At 43.7% G+C, this 21,374-nt stretch overlaps 1 protein-coding gene across 1 annotated transcript; it reads right to left on the reverse strand.

Moving 5' to 3' along the window:
• Positions 1-396: 396 nt before the first annotated feature.
• On the reverse strand, positions 397-5,777 carry LOC143627604 (cold-responsive protein kinase 1-like). Its single transcript, XM_077097384.1, has 6 exons — positions 5,634-5,777; positions 4,593-4,646; positions 4,383-4,448; positions 4,156-4,259; positions 1,002-1,932; positions 397-840 (listed from the first exon to the last, which is right to left on the reverse strand). The coding sequence occupies exons 2-6, from the start codon at positions 4,644-4,646 to the stop codon at positions 397-399; spliced, it is 1,599 nt and encodes a 532-aa protein (XP_076953499.1). The 5' UTR covers positions 5,634-5,777.
• Between the last annotated feature and the right edge of the window lie 15,597 nt (positions 5,778-21,374).

The raw sequence follows: 21,374 nt of genomic DNA on the forward strand, positions 1-21,374 counted from the left end.
AACATTTAATCCATTAATTTTTATCCCTAAAATTTATCAGACACCTGAACATTGGGCCTTTAACTGTTACAAACTTACAACTTCACAATACGTTATAAAAAAAAAGACAACTTAAACTGATTGCCCATTACACATGTAAGTTGAGAAGTGTTAAGCAGATAAAGCAACTTGTATGTCTTCAACTACTTTCCTGACAAAACCTGCACTAGACCTGCAAGTGTAGTTCAACATAACATTAGACTATGTGTCGTGGAATTTGGATGATGATTAGTTAATAAAACGTGATGTCACATCATTTCCACATACGCAATGGGCCATTAACTAGCTAACCCACCCATATAGTTTAAGAAAACAAATTCACAAGTTCAGATTAATTATGGAATAAAGATTAAGAAATCACCGAAATTTTGAGTATTCCAGGCCAGGTGCATTAGTTGCTTCAACAAGAGCATTCCGCCAAATTTCAATCCTTGGGTGTCTATCATATTCGCACATCACTTCCCCGAAATACCCTTTTTGTGTCTGCACATCAGAACGACTCACATTGAGGAATATAGGCAAAACTAACTTTCTTTTTTCTTTCATGCACTCAATAATCTTGGCAACTTCATCCAAGTACCAAGAATTAACCGCGAACTTTTTGGTGAAAATAATGACAAATAAGCGTGAACGCTTAATGGCCTTTAAAAGTACTGACTCATTATGGGTTAGTGTCACGTCATCCTTGTAAATGGAAACATCTCCTTGGTGAAGAGCAGCACAAATATCATCAACAACGTGGCATTCAGGGTCTCGGTGTCTAAAACAAATGTATACATCATGCCAAGATCCTCTTGATCCCTATTGGAAAACAACAATTAGTGAAGGATTCTAAGAATCATCATACAAATTGGTACGTTTTTTTTAAAAATAACAGGTATAAAATTTGATGGAAAGTATATGCATTAATAATCTAAAGAATAGGTGACGGATAAAAGAGCTATACACTTGCAGCAACTTACTTGCTGATATTCTAATGCTTTCTCGAGTTGATCCACAACCACGTCCATCGTTGGTCGTTCATTTCGTTTCTTCAAGCATTGATAGGCAATGGTTGAATATGTACACAAGCAATCTGAACTCATTTGACTTCTTAGACTTGAAACAATAATTTCATTCAGTGTTTCCTTTTCGTAATGGTTTTGGGCCAATTTGGCTGAAAATTTACACCTATCGTCGTAATTCTTTACACTTGCTAACCTACTACACATTACTTCAAACAGTACAACACCAAAAGAGTAAACATCGGATTTTTGTGCGAGAGTTTTATGTTCATCGTACTCTGGATCAACATACCCGTGCGTGCCACAAGCCTCAGTATAAATAACGCTGCACGGCACCCTCGCTAGAGCAATTCTGGACAAACCAAAATCTGAAATCTTGGCCCTCCAGTTTTCATCCAACAGGATGTTGGAGCTCTTTACGTCACGGTGAATTATTCTATGTTGACTTTCAACATCTTCATTCAAGTACTTCAACGCATTGGCGACATCCAAACAAATCCGAAGGCGTTGGGTCCAGGTTAGATCCTCATTACGTAAATGCTTTTCGAGACTTCCGTTGAATTCATACTTTAAAACAAGTATCCTCTCCCCATCTTGGTCACAAAAGCCAACAAGAGAGACAATGTTTTCATGTTTATGAGTTGAAAGCACTTCAATCTCCATCATGAATTGGTGGTCTCCTTGCCCCGCTTCTGCCCTACGATCTAATTTCTTTACAGCAACCATGCCAAGCTTTTCAGATTGGCCTCGGTACACATTCCCAAACCCACCCTTCGCGATGAAGTTATTTACAGAAAAGTTATCGGTTGCCAATGATATTTCGTGGAAAGGAATCCTCAAGTTTTCATGGAAAGATGAAGGGGTAGTAATCATACCACCGCCTCCATATCTCATATCTCCCAAGTGAGTTTTTGATCCTAAAAGGTCTTTATTGGGATTCAGTATGTTGGAGCTTTTATTGACAATTAGCTGGATACCTTTTGCCTCATGTCTGCACATTGGATTGTCAAGGAAGATAAGCATGTGCACATATTCACACAGGAGGGAATTAGCCCCAAAAAGATGTAATCCAGAACCAAATATATATCATTAGTTTACACTAGTTTTAAAAATTGTTTTAAAACGTATGATAATTAAAATAAAGAACTCTATTTTGAGGTTACCAATCTCTTAACCTAGAATTTAAAATGTGAGCTATACTAGCTAGTGCAGTCAAAATAAAATTGGTGACACAAAAATTAATTAATTGCTGATAACTCAAATTTTAAATTTTATTATAAATTCATTAAAATTAGGCAATTTTGACCCCAAGAATTGAACAAATATGCACTGATTTTTATACTTCTTAAAATTAGAATAATCAAAATTAACCAATCAGCCATTGTATTTTTTAACTTTTTAATGTTATTAAGCAGGTTGGAATTATTAGATTGTTTTTTTTTTGGATTCGTTGTACTTTTTAACGTTATATCGGCTGAAAACTAGTTTCCTTAGCCGTCTTTGCTTATTTGGTGTTTCCTAATTAACTGGTTGTTTTTTCGTATCGTTATTAATTAAATGCTAAATATAAATGCCTATTTTGTCGAAAGAATAAAAACCTCGAACACCAGGGCCGGCTAACCCCTATCCTGCGTCTCCCCAAAACCGGGTTTAAGCCTGCATATCCTTACAATCTCCCACTTGTGTTACCATTGCCGTGATATCTTTCGACTAGTTTTCCTAAACTTGTCCATGCTCGTTCATTCTAAATCTTCACTTTAGCTTAGGATGCTCCTCTTACAAAAGCAACTTTCTTCGGTCAATAAATTTCAATGAACCAGAAGCAAGACTTCCCAAAAGACCACATCTCAACGTTCTGATCCCGTGATTACACTCGAGTCTCCTAATCACAGTTGGATCTATAGAACCAAACTTTCTCAGAATTACTTGATTTGTTCTTGAATCCCTGAAACTCTCATCATTGCTAGATTTCCGTGAACATCTGATTAATTGTAATTCTCTAATTTTCACCCTTGCCAATACATCTAAAGCTTTATGAAAAAACAAAACCTCAGCTGCATCTTCCATCAATCAAACTTCTGTATCATGATTTTTCCGTCTTCTACCATAACAATGACTAAACAAGCAACAGATCAAAACAGACACAGCAATAACGGGAGCCAAAACTGAACAACCAACCTATTTCAAAGCAGCGGAAAAACGAACTTGTAACTCAAGAACAGAAACTTTAAATGGAAACAATAAAATATGACAAACGCGGTTGGAACTGGTTCTAGGTTTCTTTGGGGTTTCTTCTGATTTGACAACTGTTCTTCAACAATGTAGGATCCGATTCTATTTGTGGCTTGTTCTTGCTTAAACGGAAACTGAATATACCTTGCACCCAATCAACCCCAGACTTATCTTGATCAAACTGATCAACTGATCTGAGATTCTAACTTCTGATGCAAACGCACGGTCTGTGGAGCTTCAACATCTACAGACCATGAAGGCGGCATGACTGATGCGGCTTTCAAGCTTTCGAACATATAAAAAAAACACGATCAATGATTATTGGTACGCAAACACTAATCGATAATCAATCCTCTCGATGACGGCGGTGGAAACTCCAGCAGCGACAGAGATTCGGTGGCATCGATAACCATAACCCTTGCGGCGGCGAACAAGACTCATGATGAAAGGTTCTAATGTGATCCCAGATTAAGAGCCAAAGCTTTGATACCAGTTCTTAGGAATAACACACACAAACTGAACATAAACAATGAATACCAAAGCGAATAAAGAACACGAGAATTTAGAGCGGTTTAGTCTAGACTGACCTACATCCACCAAAGGCATCTAGGGTTTCATATTATTGAGTGATAAAAGTTTACAAGTACATAATGAGATATGAACAGACAACCTAAATAGGGTTATACCCTTGGTAACGTAACCAACAAGTTAAGCCCAACTGGCCCGCGAGGGCTAGGGCCGTGCCTCTCCTAAAACGGCCACAGACCGGGTTTAAGCCTACATATCCTAATAGTGTGAAGATAATAAACCAGAAATAATACATAACATATTTAAAATAGCCTAAGTTATAAGGTGCAAACTATATAAAAATGTTACTTACTCGCTTTCTTGATCTGATGAAGAAGCATTACTTCCATTATCCATCCTAGACTTGTATTCGAAAGAAAGGAATGTACTCCCACTGGAAACTAGTGACTCTTGATGCTGAAAATTGTTGAGATTTGAGAAGACATTAGCTTTCACGAGAATATAGGTAAAAAGTTACAAACATTTGACACAAGATGGGAAAATTGTGTGCTGCAAATAATATTAATTTGTAAGATATACCTGATAAATAACTGACTCAATTTTTTCTTTCCAGATTAATGCTTCCTTGATGTTAAAAGCTGCCATCTAGAACAGGAACAACAGTTATTCACGTAACTTTGAACAGAAACAAAATCTAAGCTGCATCCATTTTTAATATAACTCTAAAACCAACAAAACACTAGTTGTAAGATAAATACTTCATTGAAAAGGCAAGTAGAGTTCATGTACCGTAATCCGCTGGTATTTGTTCCTATTGCTGTAAATCGATAAAACATAAATCATCTGTTGCAAAAAATAGTATGTTAAGCAACACCAATATTACATGCCAATAAAACAGAAAGAAAGTTTTGCATGTACCATCAATTAAAGAGAGTGAAAAACCATGGATTGTAATCAGATTATACTAAGAATATAGCAAACTTCATAAGAAAACATATATATATATATATATATATATATATATATATATATATATAGGATAAGTATCATTACAGAACCCTTAAAATATTATAGGGTGCAGTTACTGTACGCTAATGCTTAACATACGGTAGGTACGCGAGACGCTCAAAGGCAAAAACCTAAAACGCTCAGAAAACGCTCACAAAGCCTTAAACGCTCATTAAACACTCAAAAACCGTCTTTGTGAAAAAAGTGAAAAATTGATCGATTAACCATCCAAAACTGTTTTTTCGGTGAAGCAATGATTGATTGGATATGTATTGACAATTCCGAGATGTTTGGATGTGATTTCATGGATCGATTCGTGAAAAACGGAATTCGCGTACGTATTTGTACGATAAGCATTAGTGTATTGGATCTTTTCTCTCTCTATATATATATAACAATATCAAGTGGACTTAACGAGAGGGTATAAGTGATGCACACATGTGTGTGTCTGTTTATGTATGCTTAACCTTGATGACCAAAGATGTTGCCCACAATTGTTTTTGTTTATACTTTTGGCTTTTCAGAACATGCAGATATCACAATGTATGCATCAAAACTCTGCGTACCGAATTAAACAAGAAAACCAAAAAGATATCTGATGACCTTTAGTTCATGAATATCAACCAAAACCACTTTCATTAATATCAGTTTTTTAACTTCATACGGTTTGATTTTCTTCACAAATCATTTATTCTCCATATGTCTAAATAAGCAGACGACGTAAATAAGTACATTATTAAGAACTCACATCATACACTTTCAAGTTCCAAACACCATATGAATTATAAAGCAAGTAATAAAACTGAATAAAAAGAGACTCACATGTCCTTGATGAGTCGTTAATCCTCTGTCCTCAACTCTACAGTTGCCATCAATGACCAAAGAATTAACTGGAGCCTAACCGAAAACAAAGAATACATTAATACACATACACCAACTAAAATCCTCACAAATTCAAACACAAAATGACAGAGGTAAACTAATCACTAATTAATATAACACTGAACATAACAACCAACAATTACCACATAACTCCAGGACTCTTCTTGTAATAAGCAAGCAGCCTCGACTTGAGAACGAAATACCTCATATGTATAAAAGATCTCCCAATTATCGTCCTCCCATGCCTCACCATCCATCCTTCATGCACTACTGCCGAATACGACATCTCAATCCTCCGATCGTCACAATATCATTACCCTAAAACGTGATCCTGCAAAATTAAAGTTGAAATCGGAGTGAAAATGAACAAACTACAGTAAGTAATAATAATAATAAATAATAATAATAATAATAATAATTGGATGAAGTGAAAATGAGCATACGATCTGTGAGATTGACTAGGACGACCGGCGGGTGGTATTGCGGAACGTGGAGACTGGAGAGAGAATGGGGACAGTGGGACCATAAGTATCGTAATCGAGACCGACCGAATTTGAGTCGACTCACCACCGCAAATCGCGGACCGACAATGCTTAGATTTTATCGGACATTTTGTTTTAGTTCTGGTACTGTAATGAACGTAACCGAGATCAACCAAATTTGCGTTGACTAACCGCCACGACGTCTAAGACCGGCAAACCTTCAGGTTTTATTGACGCACCTCTCGGTACCAACAACGTTCATATTTTACCGACCTTTTTTTAGTTCTGGTACCATAAAAAATGTAACATAAACCAACTGAATTTGTGTTGACTCACCGCCACAACGCTCAGTTTTACCAATGTTCGGGTTTTACCGACCGAATAAACTTCGTTTTAAATTCAAATTTTTAAATGTTAATTTGAATAATTTATTCTATGTGTTATAACGCTTGTGTTTCACCAATGTTGTTTATACCGTACCGTAACAAACATAACCGAATAAATGTTGTTTTTAAGTATTTTAATTTTTTACATGTTAAGGTTTTTATTTCTACAAATTTAGTTTTTTTGGTTTAATTACAGTACCAATCGAAACCATATTAGTGCACCGTTGCAATACGATGGTGAAGAAACGTGGATCTACTCACTGGTAGCAGATCTACTTTCCTCGGGTGTGATTAAACTATTTCACCGATGGTTCTTCTGGATCCGAGTTCTTCCACCTACAAAATGAACAGCGCCGTTACTTACCCCTCAGAAAGGGACAGAGGGGTCCTCTTTGGGGTAACCCTCCGGCGTGAGAATCAGTATCTTTTGGAGAAGATAATAATGTTGTATGCAAGTGAATCTCAAGAGTATTGCTGAATCGCCGAATACTCTTGATTTGTGTGACTCTGTGTTTTCTCTGTAACTGACTGTGAGTGAATATAATTCAATATGATTGAATGTGATATCACTGCTTGTAACTGTCAAATGATTGAGTGTGAATGAATGTCTCATCAAAGTGGAGTTGATGCTGTATTTATAGTGCTAGGGTTTCCACTGGTTGGGCTCAGCCTCGTTGGCCTAGCAGATCTACTTTCCTCGGGTGTGATTAAACTATTTCACCGATGGTTCTTCTGGATCCGAGTTCTTCCACCTACAAAATGAAAAGCGCCGTTACTTACCCCTCAGAAAGGGACAGAGGGGTCCTCTTTGGGGTAACCCTCCGGCGTGAGAATCAGTATCTTTTGGAGAAGATAATAATGTTGTATGCAAGTGAATCTCAAGAGTATTGCTGAATCGCCGAATACTCTTGATTTGTGTGACTCTGTGTTTTCTCTGTAACTGACTGTGAGTGAATATAATTCAATATGATTGAATGTGATATCACTGCTTGTAACTGTCAAATGATTGAGTGTGAATGAATGTCTCATCAAAGTGGAGTTGATGCTGTATTTATAGTGCTAGGGTTTCCACTGGTTGGGCTCAGCCTCGTTGGCCTCCTCCAACCGCACTGCGCCATGTGTCCTCTGGGACACCTGGCGCTTTCTCGTTGGTTGTAATCATGTGGTAGCACATGTGTCATGCTGAGTTGTCGACCTTTCATTTGGCAGCTGTCAACATCAGCATATTCTTACTCCTTAAAAAGATGCCTTCTAGAAGATTGTCTGACGTGCACAATCAAGGTTGCCCTAACCCTGATTTGGATAAGGACGAGGTTGATTATGTGCACGTGTGATATGCGCCCATCCTGAGGATGCGCGAAGTCTTCTTTTTATTCTCACGCGCAGATATTTCATGCGCAGGTGTGATATGCACGAGCGTGTGATACGCGCCGCGCGCTGGTGCGCCACGCGCATATGTGACGCGCGAGCATATGTGATGTGCAAGAGCATGCGATATGCGCCGCGCGCATATGTGATGCGCGAGCATATGATGCCTGAGCATGTTTTGTATGCGCCATGCGCCTGGGTTTTGGCTTTGTGCCTTCATAATGTCTTTATCTTGCGGGTTGACCCGCCTTGATTGGTGTTGAGGCGGGTACATACCTCTTCAAGCCCCCCCAGTCTAATGTGTGTCTTATCTCGCGCGAGCGTGGTGAGATAGATATTAGACTCACTGAATTGTCCTTTTACAGGGGGTTTTGTCGTTTTCCTGGTTGTTTCCATCATCGCGCGAAGTTCTATCCACTTTGTTGAAAACCAAAGGTCCAAACACGTGGTTGGTTGGTGGTGACGTGCGCCGTAAACGTGTCAGAGGTTTCGTGTGCTCGAGGTGCTACAGTTGGCTTTCACGTCCCCTCACAGCTGTCCTGAACACGTGTTGCACTCGCATTGGTTAGTACCTGCGAGTGGGGGCGCGTCACTGTGCCGTGGCAGGTCGGTTACATCTTTCTGTCCCCTCACACAGCTGTTAGGGACACGTGTCGCGCCTTCCTTGGGTTGCCCCTGCGAGTGGGGGCGCGTGGAATCCGATCAGCTGCCACTTTTCTCTCTCCTGGTCCTATAAAAGCAGGCCCTTAGGAAATTTTTATCTTCATCTTCATTGTTTCTAAAATTCAAATTTCTGCTTTCAAATTCTGATTTGAGTGTTTACATCGATTGGAATCCTCGATTATCGGCTATTACAGTTGTATGTCTGATAGTTCATACTCGTCTAGCCCTTCAATCACCTCCGTTGCCTCTCGAAGACGCCGTGTGAAATCTGTGGTGATGTCGACATTGAAGCAAAAAGGAAAGGGGAAGAAGGTTGTTGAAACCACATCGGAGGAAGTAGGGAGGACCAAGGCCACCAAAAGGTGGAATGAAATCCCCTGCAAATTGAAGCAGGCCGATCTCGACAACCTCATCGCCTCTCAGGGGTTTCCCACCCTGTTTGGCTGCATGTTGCCTAGGTCCGGGCAAACGGCGGCGGACCCGCCTGCCGGCTATATATCCCTATATAGCCACTTTTTCACCCACTGCAACCTTCGTCTCCCGATGACAAGGTTTGTGGGTGCACTGTTGAAGTTCTATGGGATTCACATATCCCAAGTCCATCCGTTTGGACTCGTGCGCGTGACTCACTTTGAGTTCATGTGCAAATCCCAGCGCGAGGAACCCACTCCTCGGCGCTTTCAATATTTTTATAAGGCCAAGATCCAAGACAATTGGATCTCTTTTATTCCTCGCAGTCAGAAGGTGAAGTGCTCCACTGTTTCATTCAAGAGCCTTCATGACTGGTCTGAGAGGTTTTTTTACATTAAGGCCGGTGTGATCCCCATCCGTATGACCATGCGCTCTATCACTTCTGCGCCTGCGGATGAGGATGTCCTCAAGAACCCAACTGGCGCATGGGTTAAAAAGCTGACCGCCGAACCATCCCCCGCGAAGAAAATTTGCGAGGAGGCGCTGGTTGGGGTCGGGATGAGCAGGCTCTGGGCCGACAGCGCGCTTGAGCCCGTTATCCAAGTCGACGGGTTGTGTAAGTGTTTTTGTTATTATTTTTTTTGTTTTTTGTTGTTGCGCGAACATCGTTCTTTTGCTGATATCATTTAACTTGTCTTTGCGCAGTCACCAAGGATTACATCCTTGCCGCTTATGATGAACATGTGGAGGGCGGCTCCGTCGAACTTGGCGTTGGGGAGGTTGGTTTCCCGGATCGCTTCGATGACATGTTCATCCCAGTGGATCTGGATTTTGACTTTGACGGTGACGCGCCTGGTAAGCCTTCGCAATCCTGCTCATTCCTTTAGAATACCCAAGTTTATTAACAGTTCTGTCGCTTGTTTTTGTAGATGCGCTTGAAAACTACGAGCTAGAGCTCGCGGAAGAGGAGGAGGAGGAAGAGGAGGTGCCTCTACTAAAGCGCAAAGCTAAGGGGAAATCTGGCGCAGGGGCCAGTAAGAAACAGAAGAAAGAGGACACCCCTGTCGCTCATCCCCATGCTCAAACGAAAAGACCTAAGGAAACCACAAAGGTTTCTTTAAGTTCTCTGCCTGTGAGAGTGGGCAGACCTCCTGTCCACTTGAGGTATGGTGCCGTCGCCTCCTCCGTTCGCGCTGCTGAAGAGAGAAGCCGCGCCGCGCCTGCAACAGGTATACTTTGCTTATCTTCATCTGACTGAGTTATTATTAAACCGTTGGTTATTTGAATGATTGCAGAGCCGGCGACGGTAACAGATCAGCCGCAGGCGCCACAAGGTGCTACGGCTGCGCCGGGGACTCCATCGAAGTCCCCTGTTCTACCCTCTGAAAAGGGTAGGATGAATTTTATGGCGATGTTCGACGCGCGAACAGAGTTGCGCCAAGGTAAGTGTTGCACATTTGTCTTCTGAATTTTTCCTTTTGGACTTAGTCATAAACCCTTCCTTGTTTATTTGTTCATAGGAGTTGTAGCTGGTACAACAGTTGCTGATGATACTCCTGGCGCAGCTGCCGGCGCCGCTGGTTCTGGTCCTGCTCCTGCTAGTGCTGAGTCTCCCCTTGTTGGGATAACCAAGGAGCAGGAAACGGTGTTGCGCGCCGAACTGGCGGCGTCGAGACCTCCTTCGCCTCCTCCTGCACGTAGCCCTCCCCGCGAGGCTGGTTTGGAGCCTTCCAGGTCGCAGCAGAAGAGGCCTGTTGAAGGAGACGAGGAGGACGAGGGGGTTCAAGGTGAAGACTCCTTAGGAGATCGCGCCAGCCCTGCGATGCCGCAAGTGTTCGCAGCGCAGACCTCTGGTGGGGCTGGCGCTGACTTTCCTGCTTCATCCCCGCAGGTATGTATTGATTTGTTGGTCCGCTGCGCGTATCTCCCTATAAGTATGTTTTATGACTTAGAACTTTTCTTACATTTTTGCAGGAAGGTGACCACGTTTACCGCCCGAGATGGAATATTAATGAAGAAAGTTCCTTTCAATCCATGGGCGTATGCGAGGACTTCTGGGCTCATGCCGTGCCTCCTACTGAAAGGAGGTATCAAGAGGAGCGCACTCGCGCGGACTTGCTGAATGACCATGTTTTCGCTGGGTCGGCTTTTTTCGCTGCTTCCCAAGAGCTTCGTCGTGATTATATTAAAGTACGCGACGCTCTTGTGGAAGCCCAGCGAGAGGCTAAGGTGGCCGCCTGGAACCTGTCTGATGCTCGCGCGCGAGCTGAGAAACTCCAGGCGGAGCTCAGTGAAAACCGAGCAAGTGCCAACACCGCATACATCAAGCGCGGGCATGAGCTCCAGGCTGCGCGGGAGAAGCAGCAGTTGGCGGAGGCCGAAGTTGCCAAGTACGCGCGCAGAGTGCGTGTCTTGGAACAGCAGGCCGAGGCGCGTGACCAAGCTATCATCAAGAGTATTACTGAGAAATCATCGTTGGAGAGCGAGGTTGCGCGCCTGAAAAGGGATTTGGCGGCCGCGCAGGCCGATAGAGATGAGGCCTTGGCCACGGCGGCGTCCAGCCAGGAAGCACTTGGTGCTGCGCAGGCGGAGAAAGAAAAAATTTTGGCGGCAGCAGCGTCTGACAAGGAGGAACTAAAAAAGGCTAAGGAAACTGTTGAGTTATTAAACTCTCAGGTTCCTGCCCTCGAGACGTCTGTTGCTGGCCTCGCGCAGGATCGCCAATGGCTGGTGTCACAGGGCATGGCTCGCTGCGCTTTGGCGATGAAATATTCCGCCGAGTTTCAAGCCCTTGTGATGGACTGCAATGCCGCCGCGCGTTTGGTGGGCCGAGCTGAAGGGTTTACGGATGGGTATGAGTATGGCATGTTGAGGAAGAACCCATCCGAGTACCCTTACAAGTTCGATGCGGCCTGCGCGGACATGGCCGCGGTGGGGGAAAAGTATATGAATACTCCCATCCCCATCCTTATGCAGGTATCTTGATCTTAATGAGTTTTACTTTACTAACTTTTCTAAGCGTTTGTACTCATTACTTTTCTAATGATTTACAGATAGCTGCGCTTGCTGACCAGCCCGACCTCGGCGCACTAAAGAAGTTGCTTGATGATTGCGAGAGGGCTGGTGGCGATGATGGTGGCGCGGGGGATGTTGCCCCTGCCAGCGGCTCTGGCGCGGCGAAAGAATCTGCTCGTGACACCGTTGTGATCGAAGACTCCAATGAGGAGGAAGAACTTGACTATGGTCAGTTCGGAGATGAAGAGCAGACCGCGCCAGATGCTGCGCGAGATGATGAGGATGATGAAGCGGCTGACGTCGACGTGGAGACTTGAGAAGCCCTTCATCAAATTTTGTATATTTATCTTTTATACTTGTAGTTTGTAACTCATCATACTTGTAAATTTCGATCCAATGAAATGAAACTTGTTATCTCCTTTTCGTATCTTGCGCATTTCCATTCATCTCTTCATGTTTGGTTGTATAGATATAAGATATGCTTGAACGTTAAAATAAGAACAAGGTTGTAAGGAAATTATTCACTTAACCTCTGTTCTATTTTGTTTGTGGCTCTCGCAGTATCTCGCTCATGCTGACATGCACGCTAATTTTTCGTTATTTCTTTTTCGCGCGTTGGTGTCACGCGGTATGGAAGTATGAGTTTAGCCATTACATGTCAGCTTGTGTTACTCAGATATCCACTATGGTTCCGCGCGCGGCCTCGACCTGAGACCTTAACATGATATGGCATGTACTTTGCCTTAGTTTTGTTTAAGGATTTTTATGATCAGGCTGCGCGGGGTGTAAGATGGATGTATGTGAGTGTTTTGAGCTAAGGCTCTTTGTTTTGGGCTAAGGCCCTGACGATTTTAGAGTTAAGACTCATTAACGTGTTTGAGCTAAGGCTCGTAATTTTGGGCTAAGGCCCTGACGTTTTAGAGTTAAGACTCGTTAACTCGTTTGAGCTAAGGCTCGCGCATGTATGTTTTACTTCGCTTTATTTTGTTTTGAAGTCAATATAGTGTTGTCATATTGTTCCAATTTAATAAAGGAAGTGTGAAACATGTATGCAAAGGTAAGAGAACCAATATTGAAAGATAGCGCGACAAATATTGAAAGATAGCGCGAATCATCATTGATGATGGCTTAAAAGCCTTGATTACAAATTTGAACTTTTTACATGAAGCATTTTCTAAGTTGTGCCGCGTTCCACGCGCGCGGTATCTTTTTTCCGTTCAAATCTTTTAAAGCGTACGCGCCTTTCCCCAGATCTTCTGAAATTTGATAAGGTCCCTCCCAATTGGGGGACATTTTTCCTGGGGGTATTGCGCGACTAGCTTCATTGTTTCGAAGGACAAAATCATTTTTCTTGAAGTGGCACTCTTTAACGCGCTGATTATAATATTTTTCCAGCTTTTTCTTGTATCTGGCTTCATTAATGATAGCCGCTTCTCTGCGCCCTTCAAGCAAGTTAAGGTCCAACCTTCTATCGCGGTCGTTATCAGTTTTGCCCATCATGAGTACCCTATGGGATGGGCATCCAATTTCCGCTGGGATCATAGCCTCTGTCCCATAGGTTAGGCTGAACGGGGATTCGCCATTGCTAGTTTTGCTTAATGTCCTGTGCGCCCACAGGACATTAGGTAACTCTTCGACCCAAGAATGGGATTCTCCCTCCAATCTTTTCTTCAGCCCATTTAGCAAACTTTGATTCGCGCGCTCCACTTGGCCATTCCCTTGAGGATGGTAGACGGACGTGAAGATTTGGTTGATGTGCAATTCTTTGAGCCAGCTTGATATCTTCCTGTCAGTGAATTGTTTGCCATTGTCGCTCACAATTTCCAGAGGAAGGCCAAAACGACAAATGATGTGGCTCCAGATGAATTGCTTCATCGCCTCAGCTGTGATTTTTGCTAGTGGCTTGGCTTCAACCCATTTTGTGAAATAGTCTATCGCCACTACCAAAAATTTCACCCGCCCTTGCGCTTGCGGCAGGGGCCCCACAATATCAATGGCCCATTTGTGGAAAGGCCATGCTGAGGTGACTGGAATCAAGTTGTTTTTTGGACGCATGGTGTTTGGCGCGTAGCTCTGACATGCCTTGCATTTTTGGATTTCTTTTAGCGCATCCAAGTACATGCCTGGCCAATAGTAGCCCGAGCTCATCGCCTTGGTAACCACCATGCGCGGACCAGCGTGAATTCCACAGATTCCTTCATGAATCTCCCTAATCACATAGCTTGCTTCTTCCGCATCCAGGCATTTCATGAGCGGTCCAAGATAAGAGCGCCGATACACTGTACCATCAAGTAGTTCATAGTTCTGCGCCTTGTGTCTTATCTTTCTCGCCTGTGCGCGATCATCCGGTAACTTCCCCTCTTTCAGGAATTCCATTATTGGAGTTATCCAGGATGAAGGAGTTGTATGAATTACCAGGACCGATTGCGTTTGCACTGACGGGCTGCTCATTATTTCCACCCTGACATCTTTGCCAAAGTGATCAAAATTAGTTGATGCCATTTTACTCAACGCGTCTGCGGACTTGTTTTCGCTTCGCGAGATGTGTATGATTCTGAAGAAGTCAAACTGCTCAACGAGCTTTTTTGCCTGCTCTAGATACAGAGGCATTGTGTTCTCCTTGGCGTCATATAGGCCGTTGACCTGAGCAGCTACCAAGTAAGAATCAACATGCGCCTCTAGTCTTTTAACCCCAAACTTGCGCGCGATGCGCAGACCAGCCAGCAGGGCTTCATACTCAGCCTCATTGTTGGTACTCTTGAAGTCCAACCTGATAGCATAAGTATATTCATGATTATCAGGGTCCACCAGTTTGAGACCTGCGCCAGACCCTTCGCTGTTGGAGGCTCCATCAGTGAATAGCCTCCAAACATCTTCTTCATCATTTGGTCGCGGAGGGTCTACCTCGCGCTGAGCTTCTTCAATCTTTCCCTCTGGGATTTCCGTGATGAAATCCGCCAAAACTTGACCCTTTATTGCTGGACGGGGCTTATAAGTGATCGTGTGTTCACCTAATTCCAGCGCCCACTTTGTCAGCCTTCCGGAGAGCGCGGGACGTCGCAAGACTTGCTGGATGTTGTAACCAGTCAGTACTTCAATAGGATGACCATTGAAATATCTATGTAGCTTGCGCGACGCGTGTGTTAGTGACAAAACTAACTTTTCCATGATGGAATAGCGCGTCTCAGGGTCTGTGAGCACTCGACTCACATAGTATATTGGCGTTTGGATCCCCTTGCGATCCACCAATAATACTGCGCCAATGGCGCGATCTCCAGCTGACAAGTACAATGTAAGGGTTTCGCCAGGAAGTGGGGCTGTGAGCGCGGGCAGCTTTATGAGACATTCTTTTATCTCATTGAAAGCTTGCTCAGCCTCAGGCGTCCACTTGAATTGGCTCTTCTTCAAACAGTTCCTCAAGGTGTTAACGAATGGAGTAGATTTGCTGGCGTGGTTCGCTAGGAACCTGTTGATTGACACCAATCTACCATTCAGCTTCTGAACCTCTTTCATGGTGGATGGTGAAGGCATGTCAAGGATGGCTTCCACCTTCTCAGGATTCACCTTGAAACCCTCCTTAGTGACCATTACACCAAGAAATTTCCCCTCTTCCGCGCCAAAAGTACATTTGCTCGGGTTGAGCTTCATGTTAACTTCCGTTAGGCGCTGAAGAGTTTCCTCGATGTCGTTGAGCATTTGTCTCTCCTCCCTGCTCTTGATCACCAAATCATCGACGTAGACTTCTAGATTTCTTCCGATTTTTTCACTGAAAACCGAATCCATAAGTCTCTGATAGGTGGCGCCCGCATTCTTTAAACCAAAGGGCATTTTTGTGTAACAAAAAACACCCTTGTCGGTTCTGAAGGCCGTCTTGTCTTCATCCTGTGGTGCCATTTGAATCTGGTGATAGCCTTTGTAGGCATCCAAGAAACATTTGAGTTTGAATGGCGCCACGGAGTCCACCTTTGCGTCGATGTTTGGTAGTGGGTAACAGTCTTTCGGACATGCTTTGTTGAGGTCCTTGAAGTCAATACACATCCTCCATGACCCGTTGCTTTTCTTTACCATCACAGGATTGGCTACCCACGTCTGGTATCGGATCGGGCGGATAATGTTTGCGCGCAACAAGTCCTCAACTTGCTCATTCATGGCCTTCGCCTTTTCATCCCCCATGATTCTCTTCTTCTGAGCAATTGGCTCCACCGACTTGAACGTGTTAAGAGAGTGTTGCGCCAAGTCTCGCGGGACCCCCGTCATATCGGAGTGTTGCCACGCGAAGACCGACATGTATTTTGTGAGCAACCTTTTCACTCTCAATCTCGTGTCGTCTGAAATGGTAGCGCCAATTGTGACCGTTTGGTCGGGGAATTTTGGGTTTAAAATCCACTTCTCTGGCGCATTGTCCGCCGTTGGAAGTTTCATTCTCCCTTCCCGCGGCGTGGTTGTAACTGCGCACAAATGATCGCGGTAAACAAATGCTACGCCTGTTGGTGTAGGGATCCCCAATGCGCCGTGCGCTGGCGATGGTACAGCATTAAATTGGGCAATTGTTCCCCTACCCAGGATCATATTGTGGCATGACGTGGTGGGCAAGACCAAGAAGTTAACAACTTCGGCTCGCTTGTGCTCATCATCCCCCATAGTTAGTTCAAATTGAATCTGGCCTAGGGGATGTATGATTTCATTTGAGACACCACAGATTGGTGCGTTCACAATTTCGAGCCGAGCTTGGTCTGCCGGGTCTAACTTTCTGAAACACTGCTCATACATAATGTCAGATTCGCTTCCAGTGTCCACCAGGACCTTTGACACTTCGTAATGAGCAATGTGTGTGGTAATAACGAGAGGACTGCTTATTGAAGGGCCTCCCCTGATTCTTGGGAAGATGACTTGCTGCTCGCGCCAATCTCCGTGAATTTGCGCGCTTCTCTTTCTTGACGTCTGCCCTTGTCGTCCCCCCTCAGCCACACAGATTCTTTTGTACTTCTTGCTGGCAGAGGCTCCCTCCGGTTGCTCATCTTCTATTCTTTGGTTTTTCACCAAGTGAGCCAGCCTGCCAGACTTTACATCCTTCTCGATCGCATCCTTTAAATGATGGCATGCGTCGGTGTTGTGGCCCGGGGACCTGTGAAATTCACAATATTTACCACTGTTTTGCGGCCCCTTGTAGTGTAGTTGCTTGGGAGGCTTGAATTGGACATTCTCAGTACTTAACACCTGTGAAGGTGTTTTAGTGAGAGGAGTCCATATTCTTGGCAGAGGTCTGCTAGGATCTCTGCCGCCCTCCCTCTTGTCACCCTCCCCGTGTTTACGAGCATCCTTTTGGGGCTGGGGTGAGCTTGGTTGCGCTTGTTTTTCCGCGGAAGAAAAACTTGTTGGCTGCAACCTGGACCATACAGAGTTCTGTTTGGCCCTCTTCTCTTTGCTGCGCGGTGATTCAGCCTGATGCGCTCTTTCTCTTGCCCTATCTTGGGCAATCTGTTTCTCATTTCTCGCGAAAACTCGCGATGCCTCCATTAACTTGGCCCACGTGGTGGGCATACCATCTTTGCTTACGAGAGCTCGTCGTAACTGATCACTGCGCGCGCCTTGTATAAAGGCCACGCGCAGGAGCTGCTCAGTTATGCCCCCGATTGCCAGGGACTCCTGATTGAAACGAGTGATGTAATCTTCAATCGTTTCATCATTCCTGCGGATGCAGTGCATGATGTCATCAGGATCGCGCGTGTGCCTGCGCTGCTGTACGAAGTGGGCCTGGAACTTTTCTAATAGTTCCTCGAACCCATCAATTTGCCCTGTCGGCAAGCTCTCGAACCATACTCGCGCTGCGCCCGTGAGGCAGCGGGCAAACATATGACACCATGTTGGCATCGTCCAGCTCTCTAGGTTTCCCGTGTTATAGAAACCTTGCAAAAAGTCATCTGGATCTGTCGTGCCATCATATTTCCCCAGACCACTTGGCATCTTGGTCTTATGCTGGATGGGAGCCTGCGCGATGCGCGCAGTAAACTTTGAGTGTTTTACCAGGATGGCTGGTCTGTAGGGTGTGGTTACGTCCACTTGCCCTCTGACCGGTGGGCTGTATGGCATGTGCAGATCCGGATCTGCTCTGGCTCCTGGCGCCATGTTCACAGGCGCGCGGAGCTGCGAGCCTCCTGCATGAGTATCCCTTGTCTTTCTCATGCTATGCACCTCTTCATCACTGAACTCTGTGTGTGCAGTGTGAACAGAATGCCCTTCTTCCGGCGCGCGCGGCCTTTTTGTGGGCTGCTTCTCCATCGCTTGCCTTTGTGTTTGGTCGGCTAGCTTCTTCTGTTTGATCATTTCAGTGTACTTTTCCATCAGACGCCGTTGCTCATTTATGAGCCATTCATTCGGATCGTCTGCTTCATCTTCTGGACCCATTGGTCCCTTCAGCTTCGCGCCGGCCATATTTTGTAACGTGCGATCGTCTGGAGGAGTTTCAGTCTGGCCGTGAGGGGTTGTGACGAAGGGACGGTTGCTGGTGGTACGCGTAGAATCACGCGGAACCCTCAGAACCTGCTGTCCGTCGTTAACACCCTCACGTTCAATATCCTCCAGAGCTTGATCAACGTTACGAACTCCAGAAACCATGGTGATTGAATTTTTTAGATCTGGATGAGATCTGATTGCCGTTTGTCCCACGGATGGCGCCAATGAAGAAACGTGGATCTACTCACTGGTAGCAGATCTACTTTCCTCGGGTGTGATTAAACTATTTCACCGATGGTTCTTCTGGATCCGAGTTCTTCCACCTACAAAATGAACAGCGCCGTTACTTACCCCTCAGAAAGGGACAGAGGGGTCCTCTTTGGGGTAACCCTCCGGCGTGAGAATCAGTATCTTTTGGAGAAGATAATAATGTTGTATGCAAGTGAATCTCAAGAGTATTGCTGAATCGCCGAATACTCTTGATTTGTGTGACTCTGTGTTTTCTCTGTAACTGACTGTGAGTGAATATAATTCAATATGATTGAATGTGATATCACTGCTTGTAACTGTCAAATGATTGAGTGTGAATGAATGTCTCATCAAAGTGGAGTTGATGCTGTATTTATAGTGCTAGGGTTTCCACTGGTTGGGCTCAGCCTCGTTGGCCTCCTCCAACCGCACTGCGCCATGTGTCCTCTGGGACACCTGGCGCTTTCTCGTTGGTTGTAATCATGTGGTAGCACATGTGTCATGCTGAGTTGTCGACCTTTCATTTGGCAGCTGTCAACATCAGCATATTCTTACTCCTTAAAAAGATGCCTTCTAGAAGATTGTCTGACGTGCACAATCAAGGTTGCCCTAACCCTGATTTGGATAAGGACGAGGTTGATTATGTGCACGTGTGATATGCGCCCATCCTGAGGATGCGCGAAGTCTTCTTTTTATTCTCACGCGCAGATATTTCATGCGCAGGTGTGATATGCACGAGCGTGTGATACGCGCCGCGCGCTGGTGCGCCACGCGCATATGTGACGCGCGAGCATATGTGATGTGCAAGAGCATGCGATATGCGCCGCGCGCATATGTGATGCGCGAGCATATGATGCCTGAGCATGTTTTGTATGCGCCATGCGCCTGGGTTTTGGCTTTGTGCCTTCATAATGTCTTTATCTTGCGGGTTGACCCGCCTTGATTGGTGTTGAGGCGGGTACATACCTCTTCAGATGGGTACACAGGGGCGGGCCTACTTCTACACGACAAGGATCAGCCGACCCCTGTGGAAAAAAAAATAAATAGTACTACTATTGTGTCAAAATCCTCATCGGCTCTTGTAAAATTTTGACACCGACCCTTATGAAATTTCGAAATTTGATGGGTGACGAAAGAAAAGTAAAAGAAAGAAGATAGCATGACTGGAAATTTTTGGGCTTGTGTAGTGGTGGTTTGTGGCGATATCATTTACTTGGAATATAAGGATGAAAGTGAAAGAGACGGAAGCAGGCCCTAATTGTTTTTTCAGTTATATGGGTTTTTATAATTTACTTTTAGCCCAATTATAAAAGCCGACTTCTTTGTAAACGTTTAATGGAGCCATGAATGTTTTATTTGAAAACTTTTGACCTCAAATTTCTATCTTCAGCAAAACGTTAATAAACCATATAAATTAGTCGTCTCCATTATTTTGCTTGTTCTTCCAAAAATGTTCAACCAAATCCAATCGAAGACTGTGATTCGTTTTCCTTTTTCGTGTTCTTAATAAATTAGCAAGTTTCTAATCATCATTTAGTGTTGAGATCGGCTTTGGCTCATCGTTGTACTCGCCTTGACAAATTGCTCTACTCGAGTCCGCCAATATCGTGTTATGTAAGATAATACAAGTGTACATTATGTTTCTAACAAATAAACTTTGTGAAAAGCGAAAAAGGAAATGAGTGTTAAATTTTTTATGTATTAGTAAATGTTTTTACACTAAATTCGTTATATTAAACAATGAGTGTTAAAATTTTTTGATACTTTTCTTTTTGGCGGAGTTCATTATATTTTAGTACATCTACCCATTTTTAAATTAGTTTAAGTTACTTTTATTTCACATGTTACAAGCCATTTTTATTATTCTTGCAATAATGTTACTTTTCTAACATCTAATCCATTATTTTTTATCCCCATCATTATCAGCCACCTGAACATCCTTTAGTTCCGCAGATAAAGCAACTTTTATTTCTTCAACTACTTTTCTAACAAAATCTGCACTAGACCTGCAAGTGTAGTTCAACATAACATTAGACTACGTGTTGTGGAAGATAGTTAATTAAAATTAATGTCATATCACTTCCACATATGCAATGGAGCATTAACTATAACTAACCCGTAAAGTTTAAGAAATGAATTCACAAGTTGAGATTAATTTTGGAATAAAGATTAGGAAATCACCAAAAGTTGGAGTACTCCAGGCCAGGTGGATTAGTTGCTTCAACTAGAGCATTCCGCCAAACTTCAATCCTTGGGTGTCTATCATATTCGGACATCATTTCCCCGAAATACCCTTTTTGTATTCGCACGTCAGAACGACTCACATTGAGGAATAAAGGCAAAAGAAGCTGTCTGTTTTCTTTCATGCTTTCAATAATCATGGCAACTTCATCCAAATACCAAGAATTAATAGCAAACTTTTTGGTGAAAACAATGACAAATAATCGTGAACGTTCAATGGCCTTTAAAAGTATCGCCTCATTACGGGATAGTGTCACCTCATCTTTGTAAGTGGAAACATTTCCTTTGTGAAGATTAGCACATATATCATTAACAATATGGCACTCAGTGTCTCGGTGTCTAAAACTAATGTATACATCATGCCAAGATCCATATAATCCCTATTGAAACACAATAAATGAAAGGATTCTAAT

This window comes from Bidens hawaiensis, unplaced genomic scaffold (genome assembly GCF_021521415.1).
Source record: "Bidens hawaiensis isolate Kalapana, Puna unplaced genomic scaffold, B.hawaiensis_p1.1 tig00004685_1, whole genome shotgun sequence".
In the NCBI taxonomy this organism is placed as follows: Eukaryota; Viridiplantae; Streptophyta; class Magnoliopsida; order Asterales; family Asteraceae; genus Bidens; species Bidens hawaiensis.